Here is a 16448-nt window from a genome sequence, read left to right as displayed (position 1 = left end):
GTTCAATGTCCACTAGTAGTCCTGCAGTTAGAAATGAACATATATGCTTATTCAGAGTCATTGGTGCATATTATGAAACAGATTCTTTTCATTTATCATAAAAGAAAAGAAAAGATGCTTACTCAGGTATTGTGGTCTTAGCTCTTACCCTTCACACTCTTCCTTCTAGGCTCGGTCAGTCCACAATTCTGTTATGGAGCTGCGCAACATTTGCAATCATCCGTATCTTAGCCAGCTTCATGTGGAGGAGGTTTGCTTCTCCCTCTTCTATTCGTATATCTTTATGATTTTAAAATTGATGTGAAGAGAAGGTATAACTGGACAATTTCATGCACGTGTTGCTTCTTAAGAGAACATGTATTTTGTACTCGTCTTTTATCTTCAGAATTGCTGAAGGTGGCAAGTTGTCGCCTTTTGGTTGTCTAATTATTATGTTTTATATGTCAGGTTCATGAGCTAGTTCCTAAGCATTATCTGCCAACCTTTGTGAGACTTTGTGGGAAGCTTGAGATGTTGGACAGATTACTGCCTAAACTTAAGGCAACAGATCACCGGGTACAAAATAGCGTGTTTGCATTTCAAAATTGTTTTTTGAAGAAAATCTTTATTATTTCTAGATCACTCTTTGAGGTTGTGCATATTCATGTACTGTTAAGCCTTCTTAATAGCTGGTTTTATTTGGCCTTATAATCCTTTCTTTCTCCTTGTTCTGTAGCGGTTGATCTTGTTTTTGCCATTTATAAAGTATTTACCTGGCACCTTGACTGTAATTGTCATTTGAGAGGATTCTGATGCTTGCTATTTTGTTGATCAAAATCCTTTTGAGAGATGAGGCGTCAAAGAGAATAAAGACACGAGATATATTCCTTCTTGATCATGTTCTTTTTTGGTCATTTTGCAGGTCTTGCTTTTCTCAACAATGACCAGGCTGCTTGATGTAATGGAAGATTATCTCTGCTGGAAGCAATATAAGTACCTTCGCTTGGATGGACATACGTGTGGGGGTGACAGAGGTGCCCTTATTGATAAATTCAATCAGCCTAATTCTCCCTTCTTTATATTTCTGTTGAGGTAAATGACTAACTTAGAATTGCCTTAGATTCAAAGTTTGTTGGGTTTAAAGGATGTAGTCTTCTCAATAATCATTCATTTTGTCCTTACCATGATCACAATGAAGATTTGCAAAATTGAAAATTTGCCGAAAACTTAATTTTAATTTTCTGTGAGTTTTGATACCAAAAGAAAAAGAAACTTCATTAACCACCAAAATAAACTAATAAAGTTTACTCCACTGCTGTTGATTCCAACATTTGCAGACAATAGGTTAAAGTCCTATTATATCACAATGAAGATTAACTGAGTATTCAAAATGTATAGTTTCTAGTGCCGAACTCCATTTCTAAATCTAACTGAATATTACTATGTTGTGACTTGCGATTTAGTTTGATTACAATGGGGTTTGATAAGTTAATTTGATTTGCATATTGTTTCGGTAGAATCAGAGAAAATATTATAGCGAATGAGAAGTTAGTGTGATGAGGTTTGCATCACATTATCTTCCAAGTATTAATTATTTTATGGATCTGATAGATGCGAAAGAATGATATCATGGAAAGATGTGAAAAAAGATTGACTTGATGGAAACCACAATACTTGTCTAGGGGTGGTAGATTGGTCCTGATCAACTCTGTATTAGATGCCTAACCTACTTATTTGATGTCATTATTTACTCTTCCCGCTAATGTAGAGGGAAGAGTCGATGCTGTTAAGAGGAATTTTCTGAAGCAAGGAAAGGAGGAAAAAGGCTATCATTTAGTCAAATGGAATACCTTAATTCTGGCTAGGAATGATGGAGGGCTGGGAATCAGAAATCTGAGAAAGCAGAACAGAAGTTTCCTGATGAAGAATGGCTAAGGAGACTACCTAAGGAAGAGTACTCTTTATGGGGCACTGTGATACAAGTTACGTATGAAAAGGAAGGTTTTGGAGGACAAAAGAAGTAAACACTACATATGGAACAAGTTTGTGGAGATCAATCAGGAACCTGTGACATGTATTCTTTGCAAGAACTAGTTTTAATGTGACAGATGGTTAGAGGATCTTGTTCTGGGAAGATAACTGGACAGGGAATGGAAGTCTTAAGCAACTATTCCATGAAATTTATATTTTAAATCAGCAACAGGATTCCACTTTACAGTAAGTGTGGCCAAAATTCTAAGTTGCTCGGACTTGGGTGCGGGTGTTCGATACGTGTGCGGATCCTTCATGATCTAATTTTTAAGATTCGGGGATATGGATCCATGTATGGATACGGGTGCGGGGATTCACCTTAAAATAATTAAAATATCTAAAAAAGAGTTATAAAACCTAAATTATGAGATATTATGTGGAGAACTCGAGGAGAATCCTGGAAAGAGATTAAAGGAAAAGGAGTGACATAAAAATTTCTACATAAAAGGTATTCAATTTTCTTCAATTTCACCTTAACTTTAGTATTGATTATAGGAATCATAAAAATTGTCTAGACTTTCCCCATCGATTTTGGTTAAAGTACCTAAAATCCGTTGACCAAATCGGACACGGATCCCACACCCACACCCATGTCCTGTCGACATGGGTGCGGCACCAAAAGTGAAGAGTCTGAGCAACTTAGGGCCAAATCAAGGTTGGAACTTGACCTATAGAAAATTGATGCAAGACTGGGAGATGGAAAGATTGGCCAATTTTTATGGCACTCTAGACCAGTGCAAGGGGCTACAGGAAGGAGAAGACACTCTTAAGGTGCATTTTTACTGTAAACTCTACCTATAAGGACATGAATCAGATGGGTTCTCAGATCAGATTTTTACCTTGGAAGTTTATGGGGAAAGTAAAAATTCCATACACTATTTTCACTTGGTTGGTCTTGGAAGAAGCTGTTTTAACTCAGGAGAATCTACAGAAGAGGGAAAGCATATGTGCTCCAGATGTTATTATTGTGAGCATAATGCAGAGACAATTAACCATTTGTTTCCTGATTGTAAAGTGGTTAGCCAGCTTTGGAATCTATTTACCAGCTTCAGAGGCATAAGGTAGACTATTGCCGGGAAGAACAGGGGAGGCACTAACTAGCTGGAATTTTGAGGGCGGTGGTAGCACTAACATAAACAGATGGAGAATTTTCCCAGCATTATGATGGACCATTTGGAAAGAGAGAAACTCTAGGTGCTTTGAAGGCAATAGCAGCTCTCTGCAAAACTTAAAAATGAATTTGCATTATAAGTTTTTGTTATTGGTTTGGTGCGGCTCAGAGTATATAGATGACCCAGTTTCTATAGTAGACATCCTAGGATCCTTGTAAGATGAGATAGGATTTAGTGTTAGTTATTGTTTTACTCTTTTCGATGTAGATTCAATGATGTAATTTTGGCTTCCAACACTTCGCATTGATGATTTATTTACAGTCTGTTACCTTGTCAAAACAAAAAGTATAGAATACAGTGTCATAGACGATGTTCCAAGCTGGAACATTGCGTATACTGGGATAATGAGAGTAGGGTTTTATCTTTTCTTGGAAATAAAGAACGAGTGGGTTGTTTGTAGGACATGTTTTGACATTCTTGTTCTTTTTTCTCTGCATTCTTCATTCATGTAAACATTTTCTCTTAAGACTGATCCATTCTAAAATGGTGCCAGTATTCGTGCTGGAGGTGTTGGAGTAAATCTTCAAGCTGCTGATACAGTTATAATTTTTGACACAGATTGGAATCCTCAGGCAAAAGCTCAAACTTACTCTTTTGAGGATCTTTTATATTTTGATTATGTGGCTTTCACTTATTGCTCTCTTGGTTTGCTGCATTTAGGTTGATCTTCAAGCACAAGCAAGGGCTCATAGGATAGGTCAAAAGAAGGATGTTCTTGTTCTTCGATTAGAAACAGTAAATGCCTTTTGACTTCTTGTCTGTTCATGCATTTGCAGTTTCATGCTTTCATTTGTGCGCACTGCTGGTTGTTCATGCTGTAAAATTACTATTAAATCTGCTTTGTTATGACTGTGGCCTCCTGTTATGTGGATCAGATGGGTCATTCTGATTTATTTACTGTAATTAGCATTGTTAGCTCACTATTTCTCAAGATGTATCTTTAGCTCGTTATTCCTGTCATTTCTAGATACTAACACATGCATGTCCGGTGTCCCATGAAATCTTTATTCTCCAGTCTAGACTCTAGTGACTGAAACAATGCTCCCTCTTGTGCCTAGCGGGATAAGATTTTGTAGTCAATCTAGTGATTATTATGGTTCAAGGATAGATGTAGAAACTTGGCATAATTTTAGTAAAATACCTTTTGTTTTTTGTTTCTTGCATGTTTGTAGATGAAACCAGTCTTCTTTTAGTTCCGTTAATCCGTTATTGTATTATACTGTAGTACTTCCTTTCATTTCTACTCTGGGTTAAGAGGAAACTGTCCTTTTTTTCTGGGGGGACACCGTACCTGCCTGCATATGGTGGTGTATCTGGAAAGAGAAATATATGTTGAGGACAAGAAAGCTCTGTTTAGAAGTTGAGTCTGATTGCATCATGGATGTTGTCTTTTTTATGTAAATTGGAGTTGGCTAGTGATGGTGAATCCCTTTTGCAGCTTTTAGAAGCTTTTGTATAGACATTCAAGGCATCCCTTTTCTTTTGACCTTTCTTCCTTTTTGGATGTAATGACAGCACTCTCTTAGTGCTGGTTCTTTTACATATAACACTAAGCTGTTCAAACCAAAAAAACAAAACGAGAGGCAACAGTCTTTTTGGCAATGAGGAGAACCCAGTCTTAGCTTTTAGAACCCAATGTGTAGCTTGAAAAGCTTTGCCGGAATTTTGATAAATGTCCATGGGATCCGCATTAGCCTGCTGCAGAGAAGGAAAAGACAATAAAATATGGAAAAGCATGTTCTCTAAGTTGCCAAATATACAGTTACTTCGTTTTTCTTTTTTGCCTTCTTTCTGCGATCAGGTAAAACAATTAAGTGTGCAATCACCATTTCAAAAACAATTGAGTGTGTAGTCTTTAGACAATCATTATTTAGTTGAGTGAATATTCTTCTTATGAAAGCAATGAAAAATTCTGGTGAACCTTACTTCATTAATTGCAGCATTCTTTTTGGTTTCCTGATAGAGCAAAGTTGATGGGTTTTTGGTTTCTTCAGAACTATATGTTCTGATGATGTTGAACATTTAATGATCGTCGAGAGATTCTCAATGATGCTTCATGTCGTATTAATTGTTGGTACAATTTATAATAATAACATAAAAAATTGTTGCAACAATTTATGTATCAAATACCGTCACTGAATTCCTGAAAGATCAGAGCTGATGGTTTTTTTGGTTTCTTCAGAACTATATGTTCTGATTATCTTGGACATTGAATGATCATCGAGAGTTTCTTTATAAAGCTTCTCATTGCATTAATTGTTGCCACATTTATGTATCAAATACTGTTGTTAGTTTCTTGATCCAAATATTCATTGCAATTTGCACCTATGGTATGTCTAAGTTATGCATTTCTACTACCTTGTTAAAATTAGGTCCAAACTGTTGAGGAACAAGTAAGAGCTGCTGCTGAGCATAAACTTGGAGTTGCTAACCAAAGCATTACTGCTGGATTCTTTGATAATAACACAAGGTTTTTTGAAGGAAGATTTGGAAATTCTGGTCAACCTTTGACTACTTTGGTGAATGTATTGTGCTTATAAACGTATTTTAACTTGGATGTAGTGCGGAAGACCGAAGGGAGTACTTGGAGGCCCTCTTGCGAGAAAGCAAAAAAGAGGAAGATGCACCTGTTCTTGATGATGATTCTTTGAATGATCTTATAGCACGAAGGTAAAATAGAAGCGGCAAAGGTGCTCTTATTCTGCTGTAAATTCATTGATTATCTTAAAATTATTTCCAATGACTTGTGCAATATGACATTTCTTACATCAGAATAACAAAGCACGCCATGTGATGGTTTTATCTAGTTCACTCCAGGCATATGTTCCTCGGACTCTTCAAGCGCTGACTGATGCATGTTGGATCCTTCCAAAGTAGCGCATTTTCGGAGGATCCAACACGGGTCCGGCAACATTTTTGGAGAGTCCGAGCAACATAGCTCAAGGTAGCATGGTACTGAAACTGCATGTCAAAGCCACATCACTTCTTGTACCAATATTTCATTAATCAGAAATAACAGCATTTGAAGCTCAGTGCTGACTAGCATTTGGTCCCCCCCCCCCTCTCGCCTCCCCTCTATTTTTTCTTTTTCTTTTGTTGTTGAGGGCCGGAGGTTACTGACTAGTCATCAATTCATTTTTATTCTATAGCACTGATGCTGTGTTTCTAATGTATTTAACATGAATTTACAAGAACTATTTGGTGATTCGCCATCAAGTGCATAACTCTCATATCTCTAACTCCCTACGTGCAGTGAGCCAGAGATTGATATATTTGAATCAGTTGACAGGAGAAGGCGTGAAGAAGAGATGGTAATCATGTCAATACTTTATCCCAAGGCTATTTAATTCTCTCATTTTCTGAACGAAATCCTGCTAATCTAGCTGAACAGTTACCACCCAATTAGTTCATCATTATTTTTCTAATTCAAGTATAAAAATGCAGGAAATCTGGAAGAAGTTATGCTTAGAAAGTGGAACACAAAGTTCAGAACTCATTCCTCCTTTGCCCTCTCGACTTCTTACTGATGATGACTTGAAACCATTCTATGAAGCAATGAAAATATGTGATAAGCCAGTTGTGGCTCCTAGCCCTGGGTTAAAAAGGAAGGGTCAGAGTCTTGGGGGTCTTGATATCCAACATTATGGACGTGGAAAAAGAGCAAGAGAGGTTGGCTATACTTTTGGAGACTGCAGAACTTGCAGCCATATCTTTTTTCAGTTCTTATAATAAAATAATTTGTTATTCACTAGTTTGTTCATTTTAATTCTTGTGCTTCCTTAGGTTCGTTCGTATGAAGAGCAATGGACGGAAGAGGAATTTGAGAAAATGTGCCTTGCTGAGTCTCCTCAATCACCTAGTCTAAAGGAAGAAATTCAAGAAAAGAATTCCCCTTCAGCCTCTGGCACTTGTCCTGACCCTGTTGTTGCCAAAAGTGAAATACAAACCCCAGCACCGTATCAGCCTCCTCTCCAGCAGCCTGTGCAAGAACTTCCCCAACATGTTGGACCCATAGTTCAACAAAGCCCTGTGACTGTGACTCCGCCATCTAAACGGGGCCGGGGAAGACCAAGGAGGACAGCAATAGTGACTGAAATTTCACCGTCCCCTGTCGTTATTTCAGCAATTGCAGCTAGTATAAAGGTGGATAGCAATACCATTGCAGAAAATACTTCTACTAGTCAGGCAACTTCTGGGCCTGTTTCTGTGTCTTTTCCTTGTGCTTCTTCCGTAGAAAGTACCAGCGCAACCATCCTACAGAATGTAACTGGTGTTGCTCCCAGCCATCAGTCAATTGTACCTTCTGTTGCTGTTGTTTCTCAGTCTGGTCCTCCTTGCCCTCCTACAAGTGGACAGGGAAGGGGCCGAGGTAGAGGCCGAGGCCGAGGTCGAGGTCGAAAGCCTCAAACTGGAGGAGAAGCTCCAGGGCGTAGAGGAAAACAACAGAATCTTACAGCAGAGGCTTTCCCCACCCCTCCAACTCAAGCAGTAAGTGAGCCTGTCTCTGCAGCGCAAGGTGTGAATGATATGAGTTCTACTCACCATATGCCCCCAACACCTCCTGCAGTGGGTGAGCCTGATCTGGTGCCACAGGTGGTGGCAGGTTTGGGTTCAAAAAACCTTGGTCATGCTTCTGTTTCCATGAGAGATGCTAGTAAGGAACTGAATTCGGTTGTGCCTCTTGCAGCATCTTCCTCTAGCAAAGAATTAACCCCTGTTTCGACTGTTTCTGTTATTCCATCATCTGCTGCCAGTCAGGACCCTAGTTCAATATCACCTCCAGGTGTCCTTCAATCATCCTCCAGAAACCATTCAGACCATCTTTCCCTCTCTGCTGCCCAGACCGAAGCTACTCTGCAGGTGAATTCAATTTCAGTAGTTCCTCATAGTTCACCTTCAGCTGGCAAGGAAACGAGTTCTGTGTCACCTGTTTTTCTTCATTCATTAACTTCAAAGGACTCCAATTCAGTTGTACCTACTCTTGTTCCTGCATCATCGTCTGCTTGCGTGGAACTAAGTTCAGTTTGCCCTCTTCCTGCTGTTGCACCCTCTTCCAGCATAGGTACAAATACATCTGCACTTACTCCCCTTCTTTTAGCATCTAATGCAGCAGGCAAATTAGATTATGGATCAGATAGGATGACATTGTCCTGCTCTTCTTCTATTTCAGGTCATAATTCTGTATGTGATTCTTCTAACTTGAAGAGCACTTGTCAACAAGAATCTGGTGTAGTAACTGCTCATACTTCTGATCCAGTTCCACCATTGCCTGTGATTTCATCAGTTTCACAGTATAGTACTCCTCCCACTGCACCTAAGCCAGGTAGAGGACGAGGACGCAAGGCTCAAACTGGAAGTGAGGCATCACGGCGCAGGGGGAAGAGACAGGATTTGGTCACTGCAGCTGTTACTGAAGGGCTAAGTGCTCAGGATCCAAGATTAATTGAACCCCCACAAAAGAGAACCAGGTTATCCGTTGGGAGGAAGCCCACTACAAGAAGCAAGCGTGAGAATGAATCTCAACAAGTAGTAGACCAATCAGTTGCATCTCAAAAGACTCCAGATTTTGCTGGTGGGGAAATTTCTAAGAATATGGTTTCTAGTGAAGTTAATCCACATAACAGTGCAATCAACAGAGATGCATCTCAATCCCATGCTATTCCGGTTCCTAGTCAAATGGGTGATAATCTAAATGGTGACGTTGCTACTGCTGAAGATCCTCTCTATGATGCTCAGCAGAAGGAGAATGTGGTCCAATCTGTTACATCTAAAAGTTGCTCTAGTCCTCATGTTGAGCCGCAGATTAACACGGTCAACTCTGATGATTCTCCTTCCCAGGTTGGTATATCTGCTGGTAGGTGGATACTTCTATTATAAACTATTAAACTGCTATGACTAACGAGGTTCTCCTGGAAGTGCAGGAACAAACAGCTATTGTCCAGTTAGATGCTTCTCAAAAGATTCCATATCCTGGCACAAGACAAATCCCTCAAGCTATGGCATGTTGTGAAGTTGAGCTACATAGCAATTCTATCAAATCCGACGAATCACAAGCCAGTGGTGATGTTCCTAGCTGTGAAGTTGCCACGACAAAGGAAGTTCTTAGTGAGGGTCAACAAACAATGAAGGTTCAGTCAGCTGCATCTCAGACACCTTCAGTTCACTCTGTTGGGAAAATGCCTGAAGATATAGGTTGTGAGGTTGCCACGACAAAGGAAGTTCTCACTGAGGATCAACAAACAATGAAGGTTCAGTCAGCTGCATCTCAGACACCTTCAGTTCACTCTGTTGGGAAGATGCCTGAAGATATAGTGAGTAATGAAGTTCTGCCACAGTGTGATGCTATACAAACAGATGCATCTCAATCCCATGTCACTCTTGCCTCTTCAGGATCAATGGCTCCGGTTACTGATTGCCCGGTTGAAAAGAGTGAAGGTAATTCTAAGGGTGACGATGGTGACAAGACTGAGACTAATTCTATAGATGGGTCAAACATGGAAGTTCCCATTGGAGCTTTGGAGCTTACATCATCTGACGATCTGAACAAGAGTGGAGATGCAGAAGGGAAAACTAGCAGCAGTTTAAGCGGGGTCCTTCCCACAAGTTCTGAGTTAGTTTCCCGTCCAAGCACAGAGACAGAGGTATATCTGGGTTCCGTAGGCTCCGGGAAAGTAAGTTTTAATTCGGGATCAACTCAAAGCCTGTCTGAGAGTGTGTCTGCAAAAACTGATGTTGAACAGTTACAGACTGAGGATCTTCCTCTGGATAAATCATTTGTTTCAAAAGCTGAGGCAGCCAGCACTGAGCATCTCGCTGGTGGCATACTTGGAAAAGAACAGGAAACCGGAGACACCATGGAGGAGACTGTTGTTTCACCTGCTGTGGAGACTGACAATCTGAATATGAAGGGAATCGCATCATTTACTTCTCCATCTACTGAGGCAGAATCTTTAGTGGATGAACCTCCAGTATGTGGATCTTATGAACCAGCCAAGGACAAACTTGAAAAAACAGCAGAAGGAACACATTCCGATAAAGGTGCAATGGCCGAGGTTTGTGAACAAGATAAGTTATCAGTTAACGTGTCATTGGAGACAACTAAAGGTTTAAGTAGGGGGGAGAAAGAAAAATATAGGATTCCAGAAACTTTTGAGAAGCAAGTTAATGTTGCTGAATCCCTAACAGAAGAATGTGGAAAAGATCTTGCAGCACATGGTCCAGAAATGAAAGATTCTGATGTAAGTGAGGTTGCACCAAGCCCTAGAAATGAGTCCGAATCCAGTTTTACTGTTGGAACATCTCAAAGAACTTTTGAGGAGCAAGTTAATGTTGCTGAATCCCTAACAGAAGAATGTGGAAGTGATCTTGCAGCACACAGTCCCGAAATGAAAGATTCTGATGTAAGTGAGGTTGCGCCAAGCCCTAGAAATGAGTCCCAATCCAGTTTCACTGTTGGAACATCTCAAAGTGAACCTGAACGACAAGCAATTGCTGAAGCAAACTTGCATCCCAGTATATCCGGTAAGGACTATTCTTTATCTAGTTTAGATAATGAATCTGATAGAGTTTGAAAAACAGAAGCAAATCTATTCTGTCACACCTGAGGTTTGTGAATCTGACATGACACATGTTGATTTTGTAGAGACTTCTCCCAGCACAGAATCTGGTGCCCAGAAGGAATCCCTTTCACCTAAGCTTGCTTCAAATGCTGAACCTGTTGAGGCTCTAACAGAAACGTTTGCCAGCCGTCATGACACAAATTACGTAGCTGAATTACAGGGTAACTTGAGTTTTGATGTAAAGGATGATCTTTCTAATTCTGAAGTTGATGTGTCTCAACTCTGTTCAGCTGATGGGTCATCTGAGAATCACCCAGAATTGGAACAGGTTGTGGTGGAAGATATGAGAACTAACATTTGTGAGGAGTCTGCTTCAGATGAAGTTGATGATATTGTACTGCGGCAAACAGAGAATGCCGACGGTCAGTGTCACGATGGTTTGTCTGTTGAGACTCATGAGAGCAAAAGAGCTGAAGATAAGGTTGATGTTTTAAATGGTGAATTAAATAAACATCTATCCAGCACAATTGCTGGAACATCTAAAAAGGTGGCAGATCTGGAGTTAGTTGCCGAAGAGAACACAGGGAAGATAAATGATGGCTCAGAAGATGCAGGTCAGGTGGCAGAAAAGTCCGAGGATATGGCAATCCGAGATCTTACTGTTGAAGGACAAGAGAGTAAGGAAACTGATGCCACAGGAGATACTTCAACATCAAAAAATGAGGTGGAATCACAATCTGCTGTTGTAGAAAATATAGGAAGGATGTATAACAAGTCAGTAGTATCAGGGGAGGTAACAGCTGATGAACTTCTGATAGAAGGGTCTGAGCATTTGCATGTCCTAGACCATGCAATTGAAGTACAAGGTAACAAAGCATTTGATGCCACTAGAGATGCTTCAGAATCAAATTCTGAGCTAAATGAAGCTCAACCTGGTGGAACATATCAAATTGGGTCAGAGTTACAGTTGGTTGCGGAACAAGACTCTGAGACAATGAACAAGAAGCTTACTTTACCTGATGCTACAGCTGTTGAGCCCCAACCAGCTGTCTCTGAGAATTTGAGTATTCAAGATCCTGCACATCAAGGACCAAAGAACCAAACATCTGATCCAACTGAAGATTTTTCAACTTTAAATAATGAACTTAATGAATCTCAACCGAAAGCTGCAGATGGAACTTGTGAAATAGCAGCGGAGTCTCATTTGGTTTCCAAACAAAACATAGAAATTCATGTGGAGGTTGCTACAGGGGATGTTATAGCCAAGAATGCTGCAGTAGGGAAGTCTGAAAATTTTCCATCGATAGATGTTGCTGTTGAAGAAAAAGGGAAGAAAGAATCTGATGTAACATATGAAATTTCTGATTCTGAACTCAAAGAACCTAAAACCAGTCAAACCACAATTGAAGTGAAGACACATACAATATGTGAGGAGTCGGGAATGACTGACAAGGATGTTACAGCTGAGAATGCTGCAGTAGGTAAGTCTGAAAATTTTCCATCGATAGATGTGGCTGTTGAAGAAAAAGGGAAGAAAGAATCTGATGTAACAGATGGAATTTCTGATTCTGAACTCAAAGAACCTAAAACCAGTCAATCCACAATTGAAGTGAAAACACACATAGTATGTGAAGAGTTGGGAATGACTGACAAGGAGGTAGCTCCACTTGAAGTTGAAACTCCATTCGGAGATTTGTCTGGTTCTTCTGGCAGAGACTTGGAAGTTGAAGGACAAGAAAAAGAGAAGTCTGCTGCAAGTAAAGATGTTTCTAGCCCCGAGAATGAAGAGCATAAATGTAGTCCAGGTGCAAGAGCTGCTTATAATGGGGCAGAATCACAATTGGTTACTGAGAGGGACTCTGAGACAGTTCTGACCAAGGAAGTATTTTCAGGTATAGGGTGTTCATATCTGAAGTTTTTAACTGTTTATCACCAAATTCTGGTAGTAGCACCTTCAATGTTTCCAATCCAAATTAATAAATTTTCTTCCTGCTTCAGGCAAAGAAGAGATCTCCAGTATCAAGCTAGCTGGTGATGAAGATGTGCCAACTGCTATAGAGTATGGTGATCAAGAACTATTGTCTGCTACAGGGGCTGGTGATGATTAAACTATGGCCACTGCAATTACTGATGCTTGATCTGGTGTTTCTCCTGTATTTCACGTAATGTGCTGTTCTTACTTTTTATAATGATGTTTCAGAACTTGGATACTTTGACCATGTGTCCCGGTTTTTTGTTTATTATGTAAATTGTTATTCAATATGGAGTAGATAAATATTCCTTTTATTGCTGTTATTGATTACTAGCTGCTTGGATTACCTATTATGTATGAAAAGGGTTTATTAAGTGCTGAATCATATAGGTATCTTATTACCCATTTACTAGAAGGTTCTTACTTTAATATCCATTCTCGTATGTTACAATTCCTTACTGTAACTTTCTTTTCTCTATGGTATATTGTATGGAAATAGTTGATAGGCTGAATTACCTCTTATGCAGAATCATGCCATCTGTTTGCTAATTGTCATTCCTTTCTTGGCTAATTTGCCTTTGCTGTGTAGGATTTTGATATTGCCTCATTGGTTCTACTTTGCTCGTCTTTTCTTAATACTTGGGCTGTTTATAATCTTTGCATCTTCAGTGGAAATATTCATGGCAAGTGATTTTTCACCAAGTTCAGTAACATCAACAAATAGTGCTTTGAAATGTTTTCTTGACATTGTTGGGATCTTACTCTGACCTCTTTAGGCTTCCTGCTGCTAATCTTCTCTTTTTAAAGATTGTCTTTCGCTCTCAAAAAAGCTCTACCTCCTTTTTTATGATATAGTAAACTTCAAGCCCCAGACTTTACCTTGGGAGTTTAGCAGTGACCCATTTCCACTTTGCTCCATTTTCCAACTCGGATTGTTCTTAGCACTAAGCTACCACGCCCATGTCCCTTACATTGTTTTTCCATTTTGAACACCAGCTGAGGTCTTTGTTATTTTTCTTTCATTTGAAATTTACTTATTTTTTCGTTTCTTTTTTGTGTGTGTGCAGGCAGGCAGTACGTAGAATCATGCAATCTTATTTAAAATGCACTTGTGAAGAGGTTGCATTTTGACAATCTTGGGAGGGTAGAGACTTGTATAAATAGCAATAGTTCCTCAAGGATCTTAAGAATTTCATTCGGATCTCGCAGCATGAGTTGTGCATTAATCTTTGTTGTCAACAAGGATCTACTTAGCTTCTTTTGACCGTATCAGGTGATGGATGAGCTGGATTTAGCATGTCCTTAGCATTATGGAAATCTGCATCTTCAAAGCGGATGGTTCAGGCAAAACTCTTAGATTTATATAGTAAGGAAACTGGTTGGGACACCAAATTTGCTGTAAATTGTAATGTTGTTACCTTCTCTCCTCAAATAGATTATGGTAAAGTTTGATAGTTTGCAAATCTTAAAGCAATAAACTTAAAGCGCTCAGTCTAAAGGTTTGCTGTTGGCAAGATTGGCATGCCTTGTAGTAGGCTTTAAGTACACTTGAACTACTCTTGGTCGTCCATTTACCAGGGTATGTTGCTATATAGTAATTTTCATCTTCTCAAGCTTAAACTTTGTATATATAACTTGGGAAGTTTTAACTAATGAAAAGTGCTGATGAATCAGTATAACACATGGACATGGTCACCTCAGTCCACAGGCCAACAAAACTGATCAAATAAACAAACTAGGTTTATTTACAAAGTCTATTCAAGTCTAGAGTACAACAAACAATAACACTAATTCTTTGGACTTTTTACACATCTATCTGCTTGGTTAAAAATAGTTACAATTGCTAATGTATAAAATGGTATGCAGAGCTATTGCGTAGAAGTACCACGTCGACGCAATGAAAGACTCTTCAGACACAACGATAACATGAATCAAGGAATAGATGGAGAGAATAAAAAATAGTAATTTTAGTACTTTAACAATACAGACTTACAGTATATAAAAAAATTCAGAAATATAATCTTGATTATACAAGCCTTTTTTTTTTTAATTTTTAGAATCCTTCTACCAAAATTTTATTGGAAATGATACTGTCCTCTTTTAAGGTTCACTGTGATGATCAATAGAAGTATCAATTTTTTACAACTTTCTAAAAAAGCCTCAAGTAATAGACTTTAACTCAGTGATTATGAAGTATTTGAGATGACCATAACTCTTCGTTTGTAAATAGTCTTCAGTGATTTTGATTTCACAATGTTTGGTGAGAAATTAAAACGACTTGAGATGCAATTGATTCAAAGCATAGTTCTAAATTAAAAATTCTCACGGAATAAAAAATATAACAAAATAAAGAAGACAATGTTACAAAGAAGAGGATCTTAAAAGCTCTCTTTAGCACTTTCACTTGTCGGAGAAGTTCTATAAGCTTTCTTAAGAGACGTGGATGTAATTTGTTACTTATCTTTAGCTTTTGTTTATGTTATTTTGTATTTGAGTTTGTTTTTTTAAAGTTGTTTAAGGCTAATCTTTTATCCTTTTTTTTGTTTTGTTTTGTTTTGAACTATTTTTATTAATAAAATTTAGCCTCTTTGGGCCATTTTGTTTAAAAGAAGAAGAAGAAGGAGAAGAAGTTTTTAATCAACGAAGAAAATCATGACACACATAAAGTATAATAGATCACTTTCTAAAATAAAATTTTTGATAAAGAAGAGGAGATTTAATTAACTATGGGACATCAAAGTGAATAAAATATTGATATTAATCAAAGTTTATTATTTACAAAAGTGCAAAAAATATTATTGACTTTATATAAATTTGATTTAAAAAAGTTATCTATTTGCATGTGAAAATACTGTGATAGTATGTTACTCTACAAGACAATCAAGTTTTGTTATCATGTCAATGAAAGTGTCCGTTTTATTTAATTGTTATTATGAACAAGTCATACAAAAACCTTGACTGAGACAACGAGATGATGAACAAAATGGCAAACAAGACTATATTTGACTAAGCTTAAAATTCGACATATCCAAAAGATATTTGTTATACTTACAAAAATAATACCATTAATAACAATATTTGAAAAACTCGTACATAAAATTGGACAACATCATCTATAAAAATTAATCGATATTTTAATTAGACTGGTGTGTGTTATAGTACATGTACTATTTTTTCCTTAGTCAAGCTTTTCTTTCGTTAGATTTTTTTGGCAAGATTTTTAATGAAGCAATTAATAATGCATATTACTAGATATGTGACTTGTTTTTTTTTATTGAAATATTTTTCAGAAGCTTTTTTCTAATAAGATTTTAACACGGTACATTATCTATCTAAATATAAACATCCAAAATAAAATATTATGAAATAATAAATCTGAATATTAATTTATGCTCCGGACGCCTTGAAACTCGCCCCGAAAACGTTTTTGAAAATACTGATTAGTAATATAATATTTTGCGAGTTTGGATTTAATTGAGCTCAAATGGAGTATGAAAAAAAAAAGGGCAAAGGGTCAAATATATCCCTGTACTATATGAAATAATTTAAATATACCCTTAGTTATACTTTTGGGCTAAATATACCCTTTCCGTTATACTTTCAGACTAAATATACTCTTATCACTAACAAAGGACACGTGGACAGCTAAGATTAAAAGAATTATTTAATTTAAAATAAATCAAATTCGAATATAACCCGCTCCGAATAATTTAACTTAACCTAATCAATTCGCTA

General features: G+C 38.0%; 1 protein-coding gene across 4 annotated transcripts in view; it reads left to right on the top strand.

Moving 5' to 3' along the window:
• The window catches only part of LOC125845148 (chromatin structure-remodeling complex protein SYD), a 32539-nt gene extending 18401 nt beyond the window's left edge, over nucleotides 1-14138 (top strand). For 2 of the 4 annotated variants that reach the window (XM_049524584.1, XM_049524582.1), the window contains exons 23-37: nucleotides 170-250; nucleotides 448-555; nucleotides 902-1071; nucleotides 3676-3754; nucleotides 3843-3917; nucleotides 5555-5652; nucleotides 5745-5852; nucleotides 6436-6493; nucleotides 6627-6851; nucleotides 6966-8244; nucleotides 8353-9020; nucleotides 9104-10703; nucleotides 10825-12633; nucleotides 12740-12903; nucleotides 13781-14138. In XM_049524584.1, the coding sequence (XP_049380541.1) occupies nucleotides 170-250; nucleotides 448-555; nucleotides 902-1071; nucleotides 3676-3754; nucleotides 3843-3917; nucleotides 5555-5652; nucleotides 5745-5852; nucleotides 6436-6493; nucleotides 6627-6851; nucleotides 6966-8244; nucleotides 8353-9020; nucleotides 9104-10703; nucleotides 10825-12633; nucleotides 12740-12849 (6468 nt within the window). In that variant the 3' untranslated portion in view covers nucleotides 12850-12903; nucleotides 13781-14138. The remainder of the gene's footprint in view (nucleotides 1-169; nucleotides 251-447; nucleotides 556-901; nucleotides 1072-3675; nucleotides 3755-3842; nucleotides 3918-5554; nucleotides 5653-5744; nucleotides 5853-6435; nucleotides 6494-6626; nucleotides 6852-6965; nucleotides 8245-8352; nucleotides 9021-9103; nucleotides 10704-10824; nucleotides 12634-12739; nucleotides 12904-13780) is intronic. The other 2 variants (XM_049524583.1, XM_049524585.1) reach the window with 2 other exon arrangements.
• Nucleotides 14139-16448: the final 2310 nt, after the last annotated feature.

The sequence above is a fragment of the Solanum stenotomum genome, chromosome 11 (genome assembly GCF_019186545.1).
Source record: "Solanum stenotomum isolate F172 chromosome 11, ASM1918654v1, whole genome shotgun sequence".
NCBI lineage: Eukaryota > Viridiplantae > Streptophyta > Magnoliopsida > Solanales > Solanaceae > Solanum > Solanum stenotomum.
Note: the sequence above shows the minus strand (reverse complement) of the source record. Positions and strands in the feature narration are given on the sequence as shown.